At 46.7% G+C, this 3,423-nt stretch overlaps 1 protein-coding gene across 2 annotated transcripts in view; it reads right to left on the bottom strand.

Annotated features, from left to right (window-relative positions):
• Positions 1-3,417, bottom strand: part of Plekha3 (pleckstrin homology domain containing A3) — a 17,058-nt gene extending 13,641 nt beyond the window's left edge. Inside the window, exon 1 of one of the 2 annotated variants that reach the window (XM_005346622.3) lies at positions 3,299-3,417. In XM_005346622.3, coding sequence (XP_005346679.1) covers positions 3,299-3,338 — 40 coding nt within the window. In that variant the 5' untranslated portion in view covers positions 3,339-3,417. Of the gene's footprint in view, positions 1-2,556; positions 2,716-3,298 lie in introns of those variants that run through there. The other variant, XM_013355260.2, reaches the window with a different exon arrangement.
• Positions 3,418-3,423: the final 6 nt, after the last annotated feature.

Genomic DNA, 3,423 nt, shown 5'->3' with positions numbered 1-3,423 from the left:
AAAAAAAAAAAAAAAAAAAAAAAAGAAGTGTAGTGTTTCTTCTCCAGAATGCTTGGAACCAGCAGCGTTTCGGATGCTGGATTTTGGATTTGCATACGCACATTGAGATATATGAGGAATGGGATCCAATCAAAACATGAAATTCATGCCACGTCACCTAAAAGCAATTTTATATAATGGTTTTGTTTCTGACTTTGCCTTATCACACAAAGTTGGGTGTGGCGTTTTCCTCTTGAGAGTGCCCCTTCAGCCCCTTAAAGTGTGTGTGTGTGTGTGTGTGTGTGTGTGTGTGTGTGTGTAATAATTGGGTTTGGAAGCATTTCCGATTAAAAAGCTGCTCATGCCGTAATGGAAAAAACCCTACAGAAACAGAGGTTTTGCCCCAGTTCTGTTACCATTCTTGGTGGTTAACCTAGAGTAAATATTTTCATCCCAAGGAGTCTTTAATTCTTTCTCCAAAATAAGTGGACTGAACGAGTGGACCAAGCCTCAGGTATCCAATGCAGCCTTCCTTCCCTGATGGAAGATGTTGCCTTTAAGCAAATGCCCATGAAGATGGGGAAAGCTAGTGAAATCCCCATTTTTATTTTTAAGGCAGATGTGATACCCTATAGAAAGAGCTCCTCCCCTTCTCCCACACTCCACTGCTCCGGCAGAAATGCTACTGACTTCAATCACTCACCTCGCTGACATTTCCTCGACAGTTAGAGCACACGCCTATCAGGCTTGGTTTGAAGGAACGCTGTAACCCATAGTAGTGGCTTTCCTCAAGACAGGACCTACATTGCTCTTGCAAGCCAAACTCGTGTCCCCTGGACCCTTATCAAGCACGGTACCAATCGAAAACTCAGCGGTCACGCTGGAAGCAGCATGACTGTCCTTACTGTTTCCATCACTAAATCCCCATACAGTGTGGGTGGTCGAAATGAAACATGCCACCATGAGAACACTCTGGCCAGAGGCTGCGGAACCATTCAGTAGTCCACGTTTTCCAGGAGCAGACAGTACCGCTATCACAAGCACCCAAGAGTCCAGCTTGAGGAGGGCCCCCGCACTCACTCACAGCCACATAAATAATACAAATAAATAAGACGAGAAGGGTGGGATGGAAGGAATTTAAATACAGTACTCACGCAGGAAATTCTAGAAAAATGTAAAGGAATGTCAAAATTAAAAAAAAAATGGTTGTGGGGGAGTCACTTGCCGAGCATGTACAAGGAAACACAATGAAAATAATCTGTAATGTATGTCTACAGTGACTAAAAGAATGAATTAGTACTAATTCCCCGTCGAAAATTATAAAGAGGCGGTGAAAATATAGTCTTCCACCTCAGGTCCACCTAGGCCAGTAACACAAAGGCTCTCGAAAGCGTTAATGTGCACGATTGCAATGTTATGAGGCAACAGCTCTTCAGAACAAACGGATCACAAGGATTCCTTCAGAATCTGCAGGCTGAGAAAGTCACACAGCTGAGCGGCTTCATCTAACCACAAGCCGGCCAGTCAGCGCCACATACCTTTCTGAAGAAATATTTAATCCAACTTCCTCTAACTGGTTCACATTTTATAGTACAGTAAAAAGACTGGTAGGTTATTTCCTGTTTCAGTTTCCACTGTAACAAGCAGTTTTCTCAAACTATCACATGTTACAGAAACGTGTGCTATCCAAGAAAAGGAAGTCAGGATTAACAATGTCATTACACTAAAGTCCTTCAAGACCAGCCAGTATCAGCAGCTGCTCATCCTTCTGACCCAAGAGAGAGAAACACCTCAGAGCCAAGTTTACATTTTTAAAATGGAAGCATCCCAAACAACAGACTTCAGCCACTCTTCACTGCTTACTAGGAGTTAAACTATATTGTACCCTAAAAACTAAAACCCCATCTTGTGCTGGCACCCCCCACAGGGCCACATTTCACCCCAAGTGAAATTTCCCCTCCAGTTAGGATTCAGGGAAGTAACTGCCCATTGCATCAGACCACGCAGAAAATGCTCCTCTGGCGTGAGCTCCAAAAACAGAGTACTCAGAAATGTTTGCCTCTCCAAGCCCAGAGAGGCTGTGGGCCTCAGAGTTAACACGCCTCAACCGGCAATCTTTGCTGTTAGCAAAAAGAATCTCCTTAAAGTTTTACTGCTTCTAGTAAAAATGTGTCATTTACACTTTTTTCCCCTTGAGGCAGAAAATGTCACTGTATTACAAATATTAAGCCACTTGCTATGGCAAATCTGGTTCAAGCCAGATACAACTAAGCATTTAGCCCTTACAGGGTTTACCTGCAGATTCCCACAAGATAGGAGGACGCGAGTTGCAAGCATCACAGAAAGACTACCGGGCTCAATACAATACTTGGGGCAGAGTGAGTGGGCAGGAAGTTAAAGACCGCTCGTTCTTGGGACTAAGAATCTGAGGACTGCCCAAATTTCCCTAAAGGCCGCCAGTCCTCCTCTAGTTTGGTGAGATCATGGGATTCAGAAGCTGGAAGGTACCTCTGGGGACAAAATAGCTAACCACCCAGATCTAGGCCAACCGGGATCCGGAAAGAATACCACACTTGCCTTTAAACGTTGGTTATGGCAGAGATCACAGGATGTGGACTTAAGGCGTCTGTCAGAAGCCAGACTTCCAATATCACAGACAGGGACAGTTCCCAGCTGATGATGACATTTCTATACACTCAGCTTTTCTTCTAGCTGCCTCACCAGGGAAACCTGCCTGCTCTTTACGTGTTACATTCCCAACTACGCCTCACAATGACCAATATCTCCACAGTGTTGAAATGCGCTTTCTTCCTCTATGTCTCACAATTACCCGAAGCTCAAACCTCAGTGAAAACCAATCCCTAAGAAAATTCTCTGAGAACAGCTTCCCAAAGCACACTTGATGAACTCAGACAACCTCAACAAGTGGACTTTCAAACCAGTGGTAAGACAATGCAAAGGAACACAGAAAACGTATCTTCAAATTAAATGATTTCACACACACACAGAGACACATCAATTAACAAAATGCTGTCCACAGAGTGTGAAGGAAAAGAGACTGTAACGACACGCTCAGCGTGAAAGGGGACTGTTCACTGTTCCTGAGGCACAAGGGGCCACGCAGGTTTCCGAAGGTGCGTGTCTCATTCTCGGGATGGTGCGCTGACTCGAACTCCCCGTCGAAGCGGTCCGGAATGGGCCCCACGAGGGGCAGTGAGCGGAGGGGTGGGGAGATCGGGAGTGGAACTGAGTGCCCTCGGCTTGGGACGAGTTGACCGAGGACCAGGTGGCCCGCAGCCCCGCGCCGCCCTCCCGGTACCTGTGAGATAGTTGGTCCACTTGTACAGAACCCCTTCCATGCTTCAGAGCCCGGCGCCGCGCATCCTCTTGGCCCGGCGCCGGCCGCGCTGCTGCGGAGGCGCGGGCCCGCAGCCCTCCGCCCCG

This window comes from Microtus ochrogaster, chromosome 4 (genome assembly GCF_000317375.1).
Source record: "Microtus ochrogaster isolate Prairie Vole_2 chromosome 4, MicOch1.0, whole genome shotgun sequence".
Lineage (NCBI taxonomy): Eukaryota > Metazoa > Chordata > Mammalia > Rodentia > Cricetidae > Microtus > Microtus ochrogaster.
The sequence above is the reverse complement of the archived record's forward strand: the minus strand, read 5'-3'. Positions and strand labels throughout refer to the sequence as shown.